Consider the following 16,834-nt stretch of genomic DNA (forward strand, 5'->3'; position numbering starts at 1 on the left):
GCTGCTAACGAGCCGAATGTCCAAGGTTGGAAGAGAATGCCAACCAATCATGAGGGCCTATGTATTGGTGCACTATACATTGTTGCAGAAGTCCAACCGCTGCTGTTATCTTATTATTAGTATTTTACGTAGTTAGAGGTTGGTCAATGCTTGCCTTCTAGATAAGGGGCAGCCAATGATGATAGTAAACTTATATGAACTGTAGATATATATGTTTCCTTAACCAATTCCTCCGCCCGATAGGTATTTTACTGTTTGCCACGTAGGATGACATTGAGGTATAAAGCCTTTTGCATCATTGAAATGTGTTGAGTATGTGAGCTACAATCTGTTTGTTCTCCAGGTTTCCCTACTTTATTGAACTCATAATAAAGTAGTATTTTGCCATATTCTTTGAGTTTGTCCTGTTATTTGGGCCTGAGATCATTTATTTGGTAATCCCATTCGGCACTTGGAACACTCCAGGTGCTATTACACAATAGGAGTCTAGCTTGTATTAAAAGGATAACACCGTGAAGTCCCAACTCTACCCTCGAGGTGTCACTTGGACGGCCAGGCGGTTGCCTAAGCAGCATCATTCTAATGGCAGAACTGTTGTGCAATAGTGTTTGAGTTATATGTGAGTGCAGGGTGTGTGAGAAAGCCTGTGACTTCCACTAAGTTACAAAGGTGCAGTGTGTGTGATCTCAGTTTTGTCAGCCAAGGGAAATGGGACACGTTTAACTCAAATGAGTTGCCCAAGATCACACAGATTGATCAAGTGGGGAAACTGGCTGTGAGGCCAGGTGCTTTGGTTGCACAGTTTGCGAAGATGTGCGCTTCAGCTACACAACCTCCCGCTGCATTATTAGTTTTCCACTAACATACAATGTTTCTGATCAGCTGTTTGGTAATAGTTAAACGAGTACTCTGTGGATAAGTGACAACTTCTAGATTTTCTTAGTTTGGGGAAGGGCTCAAACTTAAGGAAGTGACATTAAAGTAAAGACCAGTCTGCCCCAAACAAGCATGGGTGGAGCGTAGGGTGGTGAGATGGAAGGTCATTTGTAGGTTCAAAACGTGTCGTTTAGATGGACTTAAAAATGCTATCTGGTCCACCGTCATGCCCGCCCAAAATCTCCCACTCGTCTCAAGGAAGGATTAGCCCACTGAAAGCACTGCATGTTAACAATGATTCCTATTAAAAATAAATACGCAAAAACAAAACTCTCAATATGTCCTTGGTAAGGGTTCAGATGTTTTGCTGGTTCTGGCTTTTTAGACATGTCGTTCTGTATTCATGTACAGTAGTTATTTTTTCTCTCCACTATAGACAAAGTACTGAAAGAACCGGATAATCTTAAACAGAGATCATCCAACACAAATAGAGCGGGTTTCAGGGATTTCTTAAAGGATGGAAGGGTGGGTATGATTTTAGGGCTGGAGGCAGGTCATTCTAGATCTTAGAGATGCAGTTGGCCAACGATCTGCCTAGTCCTTTCGATTTCTTACAGAGTGGACTGAGGACAAGGTTAGTATTGGAAGATCTTAGTGACGGTAAGCGGGCATACCACGAGGTTGCTGATTTCAAATAGATAGGCGCCTTCCCGTATAGGATTTAAGGGAGCAAGGTTGCTGCTTTAAACGGGCATCTCACCTAAACCGGTAAGCAATGGCGTTCCCGTCAGAAACTAGAGACATGGCTCCTTCTTGGGACGTTCTTGATAATTTGTACAGCGCCATTTTGGATGGTTTGCAGACGTTGGAGGCTTTTCATATCCGCACCAACAAGAAGTGCATTACAATAATCTATTCTTGATAGAAAAGTGGGTCTAGCGATAGTAGCCGAGGTAAGGGTGGATATTCCTAAGACGTTTGAGATGGTATGCACAGCTCTTGGAGACTAGGGTGATTTGGTCGTATATATTTTGAAGAGGCCAGGCTGCGGCATTGACACTAATGATTCATATTTCCATTTTGGAGAATTTCATTTTAAGCTACTTATGAGCCATCCATGAAATAATTGGCTATAGCAGTTGGATATCATAAACCAAAAGAAGTTTCCAATTTTTAATTTCTAAAAAGGTGCCTGAGGATAGGGTATCTTTTCAAACAGTCACAAAGATACTGACTTATATATGTGTCATATTCATAAAATGTAGAACATTTTATTAGTCACACATGGTGTTCCTTAAAAAATAATCATAAAAATTATCATATATCATAAAACAAATACAAAATGACTCAAAACAACACAAGTGAAACAGCATAAGTAGGTCCTAATAATGTAACTCTTTTCGGGTCCACACGTGTAACTCATTCACACTAGGATCCCTAAGCCTCAATTATTCTGGCTATTCCTTGTTCTTGTCGGTACATTATACATTCCCAACTTGTACAAGTTTCTGTCCCTTTGACACAGCAATGTAGGACATTCTTCAGGGGTGTGTGGTATCATGTGTCGATTCTTTACACGAAGAGTCTGTATTTCATTACAAAAATCTTCTAACATACGAGATGTACCCTTGTTGGCTCAGGAAGTTTATATTCTGGAGTCTTTTATAGTCTTGACTGATTCAGTTATGCAGATTCCAAAAGATTGTCGGAATTCTTGCCTTCTTTCCTCTACATTCAAAATACATGTTTGATTTCATTTTTATATCAAATGTATATTAAGTTTATAACAAAGCATATCAAAAGGGGGAGGGAATAAGACCAGAAAGAGAGGGCCAGCCCACCTGTCAAAATTTAACATGGAGAGAAAAGGGGTAACTCTCTACTACTGGCCTATGCTCCCTGGTGGCAAGTGTCTGATTGGTAAAATTTCAAGTGATACGAAAGATTTTATCTCCACCTCCTAATTCTATGTTTGAAGTCCTAAGTAATGAATATGCAAGTTACTCTGTAAAGTAGGTGGAGGTCTATATGACTGAGGTCCTTTCCATTTTGCAAGTCACTGATTCTAATTCCGATGAGGTTTTAGAGAATCATTTAAAAATGTATAAGAAGTTGCTTGATTTTGACTGGGACAGTACCAAAGCTGCAACCAATACACATCTACAAGAATAGTCTGTTTTCCTACACTACAAAGGGGAGTTCCTTCCCATGCATAACAAGAAATTTCCATCCAATAAACTCGGGGTGCAGTTTCCTGCGGTTCCATTTCAATCCTATGCCAACTTGATCAGTAATTGGCCCAGGATGGGGCCTTTCTCCTGAATCAGGGACCTGTAGATTCTTTAATGACGTTGAGGGGGGGAGACATTGACAATCAAACATCTTCTAAGAAATTGCTGTGGTACCAAGGACCTGCGGAATACATATCTTGATACGAAGATAGACTTCGATACTACACCCACAAACTAATTCACCTGGGAAAGGATTTTATCATTTGACCAGAAATCTTTAAATATTGCCCTGGGTAAAGTGCTCATAGAACTACAACAGTGTTTAAAGGAGGGAGATTGTACAAACTTATTAAAAGGAAACGTTGATCCTTCCGTGGAGAGGGAGGGGAGATGTTAGTGTTACACTGGTTTTATTCTAAATGTTTTTAGCAAAATTATTTCTTAAAGGTCAATGAATTGTACTGAGTAATGTAATATGCCTGTTTGTCCTTGTTTGTATATTTGTATAAAAAGGTGAAAGGATTTTGCAAACCATAGCGCTGAATACATAATAAAGAAATTAACAGATGCCTGTTCTTATTCCAAGCCTATTGGTAACGGCAGTTGTGAGTTCTCTTTTAGAGTGTATTATAAGTGGGATTACTTTTTTAACTAAAGTTTGGTTTTCTAAGGGAATATTTGCTGAACTTTTCTGAGGCTCAAGGGTAAGTTTAGACTTGTGGGTACATTAGTGTTAGGCCTTTGGAAGGTGATTATGGTACTGTTATTTGTAGCTAAATAGTCTTCTTTTGTTGGTCCCAGTTTAAGAATCTTAAATTTCTCGATTATTTTCCTTATACTCAGTGTTGTGATCTCGCTACATCAGAAACAGACTATTTTCCATCTCCAGGGTCAGATGACCCAAGTCGTGGCACTGCAAATGCCAGGAAAGAGCCCAGGAGTCCTGCTGAAGGGAGGAGTCATGAAGATACACGCATCCTGAACAGGAGAGGAGTTTGATAATGCTTTGGACGGGAAGACCCGAAGAAGACTTGGAAAACATATGTCCTATATGGAGCAGCGAGGAACCAGACGAGCGACGCTGCGGCAAGATGGCCGCCATCACGAACGCACCAGGAGCGTTCCACACGGTTGCCTAGCAACCATATCAGAATATTCCCCGGTGTAGAGGACCGGAGGCGGAAGCCGGCCCTCAGCTGCCTAAGGCCCGTGAGCCAAAGGCCCCTACTGTCTGCCCCTCAGCCCACTATCTCCATGGGCAGGAGCCCTGCTACACCCTCCCACAGGCAGCTCCGTGTGCCCACGCTGGATCAGGCTGCAGGAGCAGCTGATCGCGAGGCGCACTAGCAGCCCGCTCGCCCAGCCGACATCCTTTCTTTCCGGCATCCGCCGCAACTTCCAGGAGCCAGCCAGCCCCCACCATAACAGGGCCTGCTCCCCTTGTGCCCGCACCGTGCACACATCCCCGCAAGGAAACCAGACGAGCGACGCTGCGGCAAGATGGCCGCCATCACGAACGCACCAGGAGCGTTCCACACGGTTGCCTAGCAACCATATCAGAATATTCCCCGGTGTAGAGGACCGGAGGCGGAAGCCGGCCCTCAGCTGCCTAAGGCCCGTGAGCCAAAGGCCCCTCCTGTCTGCCCCTCAGCCCACTATCTCCATGGGCAGGAGCCCTGCTACACCCTCCCACAGGCAGCTCCGTGTGCCCACGCTGGATCAGGCTGCAGGAGCAGCTGATCGCGAGGCGCACTGGCAGCCCGCTCGCCCAGCCGACATCCTTTCTTTCCGGCATCCGCCGCAACTTCCAGGAGCCAGCCAGCCCCCACCATAACAGGGCCTGCTCCCCTTGTGCCCGCACCGTGCACACATCCCCGCAAGGAAACCAGACGAGCGACGCTGCGGCAAGATGGCCGCCATCACGAACGCACCAGGAGCGTTCCACACGGTTGCCTAGCAACCATATCAGAATATTCCCCGGTGTAGAGGACCGAAGGCGGAAGCCGGCCCTCAGCTGCCTAAGGCCCGTGAGCCAAAGGCCCCTCCTGTCTGCCCCTCAGCCCACTATCTCCATGGGCAGGAGCCCTGCTACACCCTCCCACAGGCAGCTCCGTGTGCCCACGCTGGATCAGGCTGCAGGAGCAGCTGATCGCGAGGCGCACTAGCAGCCCGCTCGCCCAGCCGACATCCTTTCTTTCCGGCATCCGCCGCAACTTCCAGGAGCCAGCCAGCCCCCACCATAACAGGGCCTGCTCCCCTTGTGCCCGCACCGTGCACACATCCCCGCAAGGAAACCAGACGAGCGACGCTGCGGCAAGATGGCCGCCATCACGAACGCACCAGGAGCGTTCCACACGGTTGCCTAGCAACCATATCAGAATATTCCCCGGTGTAGAGGACCGGAGGCGGAAGCCGGCCCTCAGCTGCCTAAGGCCCGTGAGCCAAAGGCCCCTCCTGTCTGCCCCTGTCCGCCACTGCGCTACGGCGCGAGACACTGCCCTGCAATCCATCGAGCTAAGAACTAAGGACTACAATGCGCTCAGTCTCAACACATGGAAGACAGAGCAATCGTAAGTCACCACAGTTGCGGCAATTGTTAATGCATAGATTCGCCTTAGCCAGCACCGAGACAGCCTGCCTCCACTGTGTTAGCCTGCCTCCACTGTGTTAGCCTGCCTCCACTGTGTTAGCCTGCCTCCACTGTATTAGCCTGCCTCCACTGTGTTAGCCTGCCTCCACTGTGTTAGCCTGCCTCCACTGTGTTAGCCTGCCTCCACTGTGTTAGCCTGCCTCCACTGTGTTAGCCTTGCCTCCATTGTGTTAGCCTGCCTCCACTGTGTTAGCCTGCCTCCATTGTGTTAGCCTGCCTCCACTGTGTTAGGTTGCCCTGTGTATCTAACTCACGCCCAGTATGTTTTCTTCGCTCCTCCACACCTGCCTACTATGTGCTCTACTAACCCTCATGATCACACTACTCAGCCACAACAGAGACCTCACTCTCGCACAACACTCACAGAGACACCCAACTATAATGAACCGTATGCGCACGCCCACACCTCTACCACAACTCACAGCACTGACACCAGATGCAAACCTCAGACTAGGCAGACTGAGAGCCCGCACAGCTCCATTCTTACATCAGGCCAATACTGCACACTTAACACTCAGAAATTATAGACTCAGCTCACGTACCACGAAAGTTAGCACAACATACTATCAAAGGAACTCCACCTCATACCATAGGAGTAAGTCTACAATCAATGTACCCAGCAGTAATGCCTGCGCCAATATTAACGATTCCATTACACCTAATCCTCCTACCATGCGACCTCAGAACTCCGGCCATACCCCATACAAGTGCGCTCTCCTCAATGTCAGATCCCTCAATGCCCACGCCATAGAAGTACATGACCTACTTACCTCCAATGACTTAGACATACTGGCCATTACCGAGACATGGCTTCACCAAGCGTCCGGCCCTGCCATCACCCTAGCCATACCTACAGGGTACGCCATCATCAGACAAGATAGAATGACCAAAACAGGAGGGGGGTTGCCCTTATACACAAGGAAACCCTACCCATTAGAGCCATACCTAATCAAGAAGACGGAAATGTTGACATCCTCTCTATCAAACTAGCACCATCACCTAACTGTACTATTAATATCCATACGATCTACCGTCCACCTGGCCCCTCCACCAACTTCCAAGGCCAAATTAACCACCTCGTAGGAAATAACATTAAAAAATCCACGAAGTCACTCCTCTTAGGAGACTTAAATCTAGGACTCAACGATCTCAAGGACAAAGCTGCCCTATCTTTAGCCAAGGACCTCCAAAACCTAGGATTCTCTCAAAAAATCTTAGCGCCCACTCACGTCAAAGGGCGCACCCTAGACTGGATCTCTGACCATAACTGCGACATAGTAATCACCGCCAACACCAGCCTCCCATGGACAGACCATAACCTCATCCTATTCGATATCCCATGCACTGTAAGCGGTAGAGTGCCCACCAAAGCTGCGGCTACTCTAGCCAGAAGTGCCAAAAAACTCACAGCAGCTAATATCAGTGCACTACTCAACGTGCCCTGTCTAAAGCCCCCTTTCTCATCAGACCCTAATACACTCGCGGAAATATTTAAAGACTCTATCACAAGGGCAGTCAACACTGCCGCCCCCTTAGAAAGCAAAAAAGAGAAAAAATCCTTCCACTCCAACTCATGTTTCTCAGAGGATCTCCAAGCAATGCGCACAGACAAACGTCAAGCGCTCAAGAACTGGCAACGTAATCCCTGCGACAACACAAAAGATATATTCAAAACCATAGCCAAAAAATACAAAGAGGCCATCTTCCGAGCCAAATCCGAAGCGTACAACCAACGCATCACGGCGGCCAACTCTCAATCTAAAGAGCTATTCTGTATCTTTAAAGAACTAACCATACCGCCCACCTGCCCAGACGAGATCATCAAGGACGAGGCATGGTGCACAGGCATACAAACAGCCATGCTAGAAAAAATTAACCTCCTCCAAAAAAAGATATCACACCACTACAACTCCTTACCTAAACAAAGTACACACACACACATGAAACATAGTGTCGAAGCCAACAACATACACAAGTTCACTTTCAACGAAATCACCAAAACCGAGGTCATCAACATCCTCAAACATCTCAAACCCTCACTCTGTAAGGGTGACATATGCCCCCCAAAAATCATCAAAGAATGTGCGGAACAGCTCGCTCCTCTCCTCACTGCGTTCATCAACGCATCATTCAGGTCAGGCATAGTCCCAGACACCCTCAAAGAGGCCTGGGTGCGCCCCCTCCTAAAAAAAACCCACACTTGACCCCGAAAACCCTAACAACTATCGCCCCATAACCACAGTCCCATTCCTTCTAAAACTACTTGACAAAGCCGCACATATACAGATCCAACACTACCTAGAATCCAACGCAATTCTAGGCAAAAGGCAATCTGGATTCCGTAAGGGACACGGAACCGAAACTGCCCTTCTAGACTTAAAAAATGAAATCACTAACATCCTCGACAAGGGCAAGCCTGCCCTCCTCCTCCTCCTCGACCTATCAGCAGCATTTGACTTGGTAGACCACGACACTCTCACCAATCATCTAACACAAGCAGCACACTTTTCCAAGAACGCGGCCTCATGGGTGACCTCCTTCCTACAAGGCAGAGCTATGAAAGTCTTCTCAAACACAGCTCACGCTGCACCATCCATCATCCATTGTGGGGTTCCTCAAGGCTCTTGCACGGCCCCTACGCTATACAACCTCTTTACTAAGCCCCTATTCGACAAACTGGACGCCATGGGGATCACATACACGAACTACGCTGACGACACGCAGATACTCCTGCCCCTGACTGGTAATTATCATCAAGACTCCACCTCCCTCCAACTAATCTACTCTACCATACAAGCCTGGATGGCCACCAACGGACTCTGCTTGAACGGGGACAAAACTGAAATCCTCATTTTAGGCCAGAAGCCCACCCTTGCCAACCTCAACCCACTCTACACTAACTTTAGCATAGACAACTGCACTATCCCAGTCCTATCATCAGTTAAAACACTAGGAGTTCACATAGATGCCACCCTATCGATGGATAAACAAGTAAACGCAATCGTCTCAGCATCGGCATTGAGCACTAAACTCATCAATGCTATAAAACCGTTCCTAAAAAAAGAAAACTGCCTGTCCATCGCAAGAGCCACTATTGGAGCCAAACTGGACTACTGCAACGCGCTCCTAGCCGGCACCTCCAAGAACAACCTAGCAAGGCTCCAAACCACCCAAAATAATGCCCTCAGAGCAGCACTCAGCATACCCAAAAGAGAGCACATCACCTCAGCAAGGAAAGCCGTCCACTGGCTCCCAGTTAAGGACAGGATTACTTTCAAAATACTCACCACAACGCATAAATGCATCAACCTCACAGCACCTTCCTACCTATCTGACACACTGTCTAGATCCCAATCCACAAGACCCACCAGATCCACATACGCCAACCGTCTCACCATACCACGCATCAATAGATCCAGGGCAGGAGGTATAGGCTTCCCATACCTGGCACCTAAGCTTTGGAACGCATTGCCCACCAACCTCAGAGCAGAATCTTCCCTCCTCTCCTTCCGGAAACAACTTAAAACTTCTCTCTTCAACTAACCTGTGCACCTGACCACCTCTGTGCTCTCTATGCACATGTACTAAAGCATAACCATTGCCAATGTAACCAAGGGCACAAATGCGTGTAAGAAACACTGTAACCAGCGCCACGATGCCTCCGGTCTGATGTGCGCTTAACAAATGTGAATAAATAAATAAATAAATAAATCAACCTGATTTGTGCTTGAACCACAAGGCTGGCATCATGAGCAAACTGAAGAGGAGGAGGAAAGGAGAGACTCTAGCCATGAGGTGTGTGCAGTGCTACGGGGTGGGGGGCCGGCCAGAGATATCAGGAGTGGATCACTGGAACAAGGAGCTGGGATCCCTCGCCATGAAGGTGGTGCAAGACCTCCGAGAAGCTCAGACAAGAGGATTCAGCCCAAGAGGAGGAGACGCAAGGAGTGAGACAACAGGCTGGTGGGCCGCACCACACCAAGGATGCTGTCAAGAGGAGAAGGTAGACCCCCGAGGCAAATGAGAAGTGCATGAGTTGGTATATGGAAGAGAACCAGAGAAACACCCAACAATAAAGCTAAGCTGTCCAGTCAGGGAAGGTGGTGGAAATGAAGAGAAGGAAATTGGTGAGTGTGCAAGGATTACATGGACACTGTTCCAAGTTTGAATGCTACATTATCAAATGCATGGTTATGATACTGTTGGCAAAAAACATGAAAAAGAAAAGCATTAAAGGGAAACTGCTACATTTATGAATGCTATGTTATGAAGCGTGGTTGGAGAAAGCACTGAGGAGAACAACGTTGAAGGGAAACCTGTAAGATTGAAAGCCACATTATCAAAAATGGTTGTAATATGGCGGGAGTAAGCACGAGAACTTCATTACAATTAAATCATTTATTTTTTGAAAGGCATGTCATAAAAGAGACAGTTGGGACTCTTTGGAGAAAGCACTGAGGAGAAACTGCAGAAGAGAGTGATGCTGGCACGCAGCCACTGGAGGAGAAAATTGCTGCGTCAAGAGAGGCGACTTCACAATCCTGAGGCCTTATATAACCAGCCTGACAACCTTTATTTAATAAAGACCATTGAAATGTAAATTTCTTGTCAAGGCCATAATTGCTTGATTGTCACAGTTGGTGCACCGTGTGGCACTTGCAGTGGATTCACTCTTAGGGAGGAGGGGAGATCGCCAAGAAGTTGAGGGAGACATTCCCAAGGGAGGTAGGGGTGCGAGAAATTATAACCAGTGAAATGAAAATTACTACATTTGCCTCTTATTTCATTTCTACGACTGAGCACATTTGTTCCCAATTCGCCATTTCATACAAATGTAACTTTTCCCAGAAAATTCATTTTTTCCCAGAAATGTAATTTTTTTGCTAAAGATTTGATTTTTTTGCTCAAAGTTTCAGGACCAGGAATAGGCTCACATTGTGGATAGAAAAATGAAATGTGCAAAAAGCAGAATTTAGGGCGGGAAAATGTCCGAACAGCTCATTTTGCTCAGCAGGTGAAATTGGGAAAGCGGGCAAATGTTGCCCAGAGTTTGCCTGTTCCTACGGTTCGGCTGTTACGACAACTTCTACTCACAGGGGAAGAGGGGTACAGCAAGGATCTGGGTGTCAAACATAGGCCACGTGGTTGCCATATTGGACCTAAACAAGACAGGAAAAGGAAATATAGGGCTCACCTTTAACACTCGAACTTTGACCTTTCCCAGAGTCTGAATGAGCCGGACGGGGTCCGCAGAGGACGTCAGGTGAGGGTTCAGGAGCTGCTGGAACGTGTACACCATGTTCTGCATGAACTACAAAAATGCACAATAGACACATTGATGAGCCACTGAGACAGTGTGCAGACCCCAAGCCGAGTGTTTCACCTCCCAGCCCTGCAACCCTAGCCTGGCCTGGGCAGTACTTCCCTACCTCCTTGGGCCTAGTCTGGTTCATAGTCCGCCCACTGGCGTGTCATGTACTTCACAGCCCTGACAACTCTGTGCCTGTATCTCAGAGCCCTCACACCCGGGGAATGGAGTGTTCCTGTATCTGAGAACCTTCACACCCTGGGAAGGAAGTGTGCCTGTATCTCAAAGCCCCCTACCCTGGGAATAGCATATGGTTGTACCTTGAAACCCTCACAGCTTGAGAATGGAATGTGCCTGCACCCCACAACCTTCACTGCTAGCTCACCACAATGACACCACATTCAGGGAGACGAACACTAAAGAGAGCCACCGATAACACCCAACTATATAACCCTTAACCACCTCCCCACCCCTCCCAAGACAACGGCAGAACGAGTCGGCAACATCTGTCGAAATACCACCTACAGAGTCCAAACTGATAGCGGACAGGCCTCCGCACCCAGTACTACACCACAAGACAACCAGACCAAAGCAGAACCAACTGGACATCAGCAAACAAATAAAGACTAAACAACTCTCAATCTTATAATGCCGTGCAAACGACCCACTCTGAGGGAAAGAAAAAGAGAAGAAAGAACAAACACTCCGGTACAGCAACAAAGAGTCACAACTACTGAACACACCCCCTCGGACAGGAACAAAATTCGAACCAACACCGAGAGAAGAGACAAATCCCTCTACTTAACTCCATACCTCGCTGACAACCAAGCCAACGCCAGAAGCATCAACATCAAACAACCACACACGCAGAAGAAGGATGAAATACACTAGAAACAACAAACACACGACCGATGCGATAACACCTTGCATCACCAAAGTAAGAGGAACTTCCAATCGACAACCACGATTCCTGGAAGACGAACCCGATGAAAACAAAAACCCAAGACAGAACCTAGAAGAACTCTTCGAAGAGGTTGACACCCCGAAACCTACACCTCAACAAGAGATCTCCCAGGAAGGAAAACTCAACATCGATCAGAAGACGACCTCAACAAGAAAGTCTAAACCAAACAACACCTCCAAACTCCACTGCAATCTAATAAAGGCAAGATCCATGTCAAAACACTCAACAGAGATCTTTGACCTACTCGATGACAACGGCATTGACATCCTATTCATCACAGAAACATGGCTGGACGACAACTACAAAATCACACTCCAAAGCTGCCTTCCAACCAACTTCAAATGCCTTCAAATAAACAGGGGGAAAAAAAGGAGGAGGCATCGCAATAGCATTCAAAGGACACCTGAAAATTAAAACAACCGAACCGCTCAACATCCTCAACTGCGAAACCATGGTAATACACCTAACAACGAGCCCGAAAACCAACATCACATTCATCGTGGTGTACAGACCACCGACATATGAGGCAACCTTCGTCAACAATTTCATAGAAGCCATCACCAACTTAGTCATCAACCACAAACATCTAATCATCCCAGGAGACTTCAACATTCACACCAACTCCCAAAACTCACTGATTGAACAACTCACTACCATGTAACTACGAGAACTAGTCAAAGGAGCAACACACTCAGCAGGACACACCCTCAACGCAATGTTCGCAAAGGAAAAACTCATCACTACAGCATTGCCGATACAAATATTATGGAGCGACCACCTCATCATCCCATTCGTGATCACTCTGCCTACTCAAGTCTGCATCCAACCTCCTAAACACACATGCACCACAAAAAGAAACTGGAAATACGTCAAAGAAAGCAACCTATTCGAAATACTGGAGTTAACCAAACCCTCAACTACAGAACTAGAGCTAGCTGACCTAGACGGGAAAGCGGAGCTAATATACAAATTGATTGCTAAAGATCGCCCCAGAAAAACCATTCACCCCATCAACAAAAAGAGCAATGTCAAAATGGTTCACCCCACTATTAGGCACCATGAAAAAGGAAAACAAAAAGATGGAACTGGGATGGAGGAAAGAATACAACCCAGACAAAAAAGCACTGTTCCAGAAACAAATCCGCGCATACAAGAAGGAAATTCAAAAGGCGAAGAGAAGGCATTATGATGGCAGAATCACCAATGCCACCAACACACAAAAAGAAATATTTAACATCATTGAAGAGATGAAAAACCCACCAGGCTGCGATAACACCCCAACTCCCTCATAGAAACTATGCAACGACCTGGCAGACCACTTCAAGAAAAAAATCAATGACATCCGACAAACCATACAAAAGAGACCAACCAACCACAACATACAACCAAACGAACATAACACAGAACCACAGCACAAACTCAAAAACCTTCCTGAAATATCAGCAGAGGCATTCGCAATGCTGGTAAAACACAGCAAGAATGCTGGATCACCCATGGATCCCTGCCCCCCGGACATCTACAAATCAATCCTCGCACAAGGAACGCCAGCAAAATGTTACAGAAACCTTCTAAATCTATCATTAGCAACAGGAACTGTACCGAGGACCTTCAAATCAGCATATATCAAACCACTTCTGAAAAAGACAAGTGGAGACGTAGAAGACCTCTCCAACTACAGGCCGATCTCAAACATTCCATACCCGGTAAAACTCCTGGAAACCTACGTATATAAACGAACCCAAGAACATGTAGAAAAACACCACCTGCTAGACCAAGCTCAAGTCGGTTTCAGGCCCGCAAGAGGAACAGAAACAGCACTAATATCCATTTGGGATGACCTAAAAAAATGAACGCAGACTCAAACACAACCTCAGCCCTTATTCTGCTCGACCTCTCCGCAGCCTTCGACACAGTTAGCTATGACACCCTAACCAAATGACTAGAAGACATAGGCATACCAGACATGGCACTACTCTGGACTAAATCATTCCTAGCAGACAGAACAGAAACCGTATAGATTAAACCCTTCAAATCCACTCCACGAGTTAACGACTGTGGAGTGCCACAAGGATCCTCACTATCACCACTGTACTTCAACATCTACCAGACTCCAGTTATCAGAATCTTCAAAAAATACAACATTAAATGCTACAACTACACAGATGATACTCAAATCATCTACAAAATCAAAGACACCGAAACCGATCACTCAACCCTAATCGACTGTCGAAAAGAAGTCTTCAACTGGATGCATGCCAACAACCTGAAAATCAACCCAGGAAAGACAGAAATCATGATCATAATCCAAAGACCAAGAGAACGAAACCGCCATCCCGTGGCCAACGGAAATGGGAACCACACCAACACCATCTAAGATAGTAAAACATCTGGGAGTCCTGATGGACAACACCTTAACCTTAGAACCACAAATAAATGCAACAGTCAAGAAATGTTTCTTCCTCATCCACACAGCAAGAAGAATCCTACCTTTCCTCTCCTTTGCACACAAAACACTCACTATCGTCGCCCTCATCATGTCAAGAATCGACTATGCAAACAGCCTCTACCTCGGAATACCAGAATACCTCCTGAAGAAACTACAACGGATCCAAAACGCAGCAGCCAGACTACTCCTCAAACTATCCAGAAGAGACCACATCACTCCTGGCCTAAAAACACTACACTAGCTCCCAGCAAAACATCACCTTCAAAACAATATGCATAAGGCACAGGGCAATCAGTGGACAAGGAGCAGAATTCCTACAAAAGAAAATAATCTACAAGCCAACAAGACTCCTCAGGTCAAGCAACGAAATCCACCTGGAACTAAAACCATACCTTAAGAAAAAACTTGGAGGCACCTCCTTCTACCACTTAGCTGCAAAAACCTGGAACAACATCCCAAAAGAAATAAGAAACACCAAATATCACCTCAAATTCAGGAACTTACTAAAAACCTGGCTCTTCAATACCACAGACTCAAACTGAAAACCGAAACAACAGAAAGGAAAAAGGATGACTAAACTGGAGAGGACACTGACAGCTCCCAGAACCAACAGGGAAGCTCCCACAACATATGGCCGGGTGACGACGGGTACACAGTGGAACACAGGCGACGCCCATAGAGACGGAGTCAACAACCACAACCAATCCCACCCAACATCTTCACTCGCCCCTTAGTTGCTACCAGGTACCACAGTGTTGTGGAATTATCGGGATATGGGCAATCACCACACTAGCTGAGTTGTGGACATTGGCAGGGGCACAGGCCATATGAGTAGGAAGGGAGGTCAGGTGGGGTTGTGAGGGAGGCTGGTAGAGGTGGGGGCCAGATGTGAAAGGAACCTTGAATGCTGGACGGGCCCAGATCAGGACAGGGGCGCAGGGTCACTCCTGCACCCCATCTGGGGACATTACGCAAGCCCAGCGCCTCAATTTAGGATAGAGATGCCAACTAACCAATTCCACTAACAATTTCCCCCTCTGCATACACCTCTCAAACTCCAAACCAAACACAACCACAAACCTACAGCACAGAAAATGCACAAACTTCACATTGCAACAAAACAAAAAACACACACAGACTCGCACAACAGTACACGACTACTGATCGCAAACACCCCGGGCCCAGCCAAAGGACCCACCGGGCTGAGGCCGCCAACAGCACATCACTGCTCTCTTGCATTTTCCCAGCTTCCTCCCACTAACCCACCCACCCTTCCTCTTTCAGAGCCGCCAGAGCGCCAGAGGACCACTCCGGTGGTGATAGTGCGCGGTACAAATGTCCTTTAACATTAACATTAACATTCACTGCTTGGGAATGCTGTGTGAATGTACCTCACAGCTGTCAGAGCCTAGGAATTAAGTGTGCCTATATCTCAATTACCTCATACCATGGGAAAGCAGTGTGCCTGTACCTCACAGCCCTCGCATCCTGGCCATGGAGTGTGTCTGTATCACAAATCCCTCAAACACCTGGAAAGCAGTGTGCCTGTACCTCACAGCCCTCGTGCCCTGACAACGACCTGTGCTTGTATCTGAAAGCCCTCAGACATATAGGGCCTCATTACGAGGTAGGAGGTTCTAATAGCCCCTTACCGCATTCCGGGTCCGGGTTCTCGAAATAGGGACTTACCGGGTCATTCCAACCAAAGGGCTCAATAGGAATGGGGATGGAGCTTATAGCGGGCCCGTTATTAGCTCTCTGGTCCCTTTGCGGCTCCCGCTAAGGGTGCCTGCTGAAACCAGGCGCCCCTAGCGGGATCCGCTAAGGGACCACGGAATAGGGCAGTAAGGGTTTACCGGCACCGGTCTCCTTACCGGTGACCGTTAACCCTTACCGCCCACCTCGTAATGAGGCTCATAGTGTGCTTTACATGACTAACCACACACCCTGGGGATGGAGTGTGTCTGTATCTCAAAGGCCTCACACCCTGAGAAAGCTGTGTGCCTAAACATGACTAACCACACACCCTGGGGATGGAGTGTGTCTGTATCTCAAAGGCCTCACACCCTGGGAAAGCTGTGTGCCTAAACATGACTAACCACACACCCTGGGGATGGAGTATGTCTGTATCTCAAAGGCATCACACCCTGGGAAAGCAGTGCACAGAAAGCAGCCCTCATGTCCTGGGAATGGAGTGTGCCTGTATCACAAAACCCTCAGGCTCTGGGGAGGCAGTGTTCCTGTATCTGGAAGCCCTCACGCAATGCGCCTGCGCTGTGTCCGTGTGTACCTCTCAGCACTCATGGCACGGACTGTTCCTGTATCTCACACATGTTTCATGCAGTGCACGTAGTGTGTC

General features: G+C 47.0%; 1 protein-coding gene across 1 annotated transcript in view; it reads right to left on the reverse strand.

The window, feature by feature from the left end:
• NIBAN3 (niban apoptosis regulator 3) overlaps positions 1-16,834 on the reverse strand; it is a 402,636-nt gene that overhangs the window by 49,316 nt on the left and 336,486 nt on the right. Inside the window, exon 11 of the mRNA XM_069604007.1 lies at positions 10,952-11,068. Within this exon, the coding sequence (XP_069460108.1) occupies positions 10,952-11,068 (117 nt within the window). The remainder of the gene's footprint in view (positions 1-10,951; positions 11,069-16,834) is intronic.

Source organism: Ambystoma mexicanum, chromosome 3q (genome assembly GCF_040938575.1).
Source record: "Ambystoma mexicanum isolate Mex_15411 chromosome 3q, UKY_AmexF1_1, whole genome shotgun sequence".
Taxonomy (NCBI): Eukaryota; Metazoa; Chordata; class Amphibia; order Caudata; family Ambystomatidae; genus Ambystoma; species Ambystoma mexicanum.